General features: G+C 46.6%; 1 protein-coding gene across 1 annotated transcript; it reads right to left on the bottom strand.

Annotated features, from left to right (window-relative positions):
• Positions 1-242: 242 nt before the first annotated feature.
• On the bottom strand, positions 243-467 carry LOC147461689 (uncharacterized). Its single transcript, XM_086501556.1, has one exon. The coding sequence runs from the start codon at positions 465-467 to the stop codon at positions 243-245; it is 225 nt and encodes a 74-aa protein (XP_086357682.1).
• Between the last annotated feature and the right edge of the window lie 1,143 nt (positions 468-1,610).

Below are 1,610 nucleotides of genomic sequence, written 5' to 3'. Positions count from 1 at the left end.
ATCATTACAAGTAATCAACCAGGGACAATCCCCCCCCCCCCCCCCCCCCCCTTTCCCCCCCAAATATGATACCATCCTCCCTTATTTTTAAGATTGGGAGATACATTATTGGAGGCTTGCCCCTAACTCATACGCTTATGTAACTTGTAAAAAATCCCCCCTCCCCTCCACTTACGTGGTGCGGTAAGTTTTCCATGGTGAATCCCCCAGGTCACCCATCCACCTCCTCGTGTCTTGCATTCTCATGCACAACCAATTGGAAACACTCCTGCACCACCTCTTGCACCCATCTCCTCACAGTTGACACCATCACCAACACCGTCCATCCCGACTGCCGCTACTTCCATCACACCGCAGACACTCGGTGCTCCACCTCGTGAACTCTCATCACCTTCGCTACTGGTCTCACCTTCACAATCGCCATCTTTTTTCCGCAACTCCCATGACGCCTTGCCAGGTACTCCCATCCTAGCAGATGTCGACGAAGTGAAGCCTCATAGCTCTACTTTTGCCACCTCGCCACGCCATCGCAACACACTTCGGCTATACACTTTGACCAAGCCGCCTCTAGCTCTCATGGCCGCACCCGCTCTCTTCGCGAGATCTATGAAGCCAGCAATTTCTCTGCTGTCCTCAGTGATGAAATGATTCTTGAACATCCACCAGAGCCTCTTGAAGATGCCCTTCCCCTCTTTGTTCTCAATGCCCTCACTTCTAGCGAGAGCAAGGAGTGGCATGCCGCCATATTGGATGAACTCCAAGCCCTCAAAGAAGCTAACACTTGGGAGCTTGTGCCACCTCCTAAGAATCATAACATTGTCTCTTGCAAATGTCTATTAAAGAAGAAATACCACCCCAACGGCTCAGTTGATCGCTACAAGGTACGCCTTGTCGCTCGCGGCTTCACTCAACAACAAGGTGTGGATTACTTCGATACCTATTCGCCAGTACTCGATATGACTACATTTTGGCTTCTTATTGCACTTGCTGCTAAGTTTAATCTTCTTTACATCATCTTGATATAAAAATTGCCTTCTTACATGGCTTGCTCCAAGAGCTTATCTATATGCTACAACCTCCTCATTTTGAAGACCCTCACCACCCTGATTATGTATGTAAATTACATAAGCCCATTTATGGCTTAAAACAGTCTGCATGAGAGTGGTACATCCGCATGCACCACTACCTAGTCAAATGTGGCTGGGAACGTCTTTTGGTAGACTACAATATCTACATATGGTGGACCTCTAAAGGCATGTCTATCTTAGGCCTCTTTGTTGCCGGCATTCCTCTTCTTGGCACATCAGAGTACATGTTGCTACAAGCAATTGATTGCATCTCTCATGAATTCCCAGTAACCGACAAAGGACCTATGACTTATTTTCTCGGCATTGAAGTCATAAGAGATCCAGCAGGTAAATTTATCCAATTATCCCAATCCAAATACATTGAAGAACTCCTCCTCTTCTATGGTATGTCTGCTTCAACCCCTGAGTTTACCCTTTGCCTGTTAAGCATAAGCTTGCTCCTGAATTTCATGATTACACTCACACTGATGCACTCTACTGCCCATCCTTTCATTTCCTAAAATTCTACGGACAATTACATTG

This window comes from Adiantum capillus-veneris, chromosome 3 (genome assembly GCF_014529385.1).
Source record: "Adiantum capillus-veneris isolate H3 chromosome 3, ASM1452938v2, whole genome shotgun sequence".
NCBI lineage: Eukaryota > Viridiplantae > Streptophyta > Polypodiopsida > Polypodiales > Pteridaceae > Adiantum > Adiantum capillus-veneris.
Note: the sequence above shows the minus strand (reverse complement) of the source record. Positions and strands in the feature narration are given on the sequence as shown.

Excerpts from the sequence above, each read along its gene's own strand:
- LOC147461689 (XM_086501556.1), bottom strand. The coding sequence starts at position 467 with ATGGGAGTACCTGGCAAGGCGTCATGGGAGTTGCGGAAAAAAGATGGC.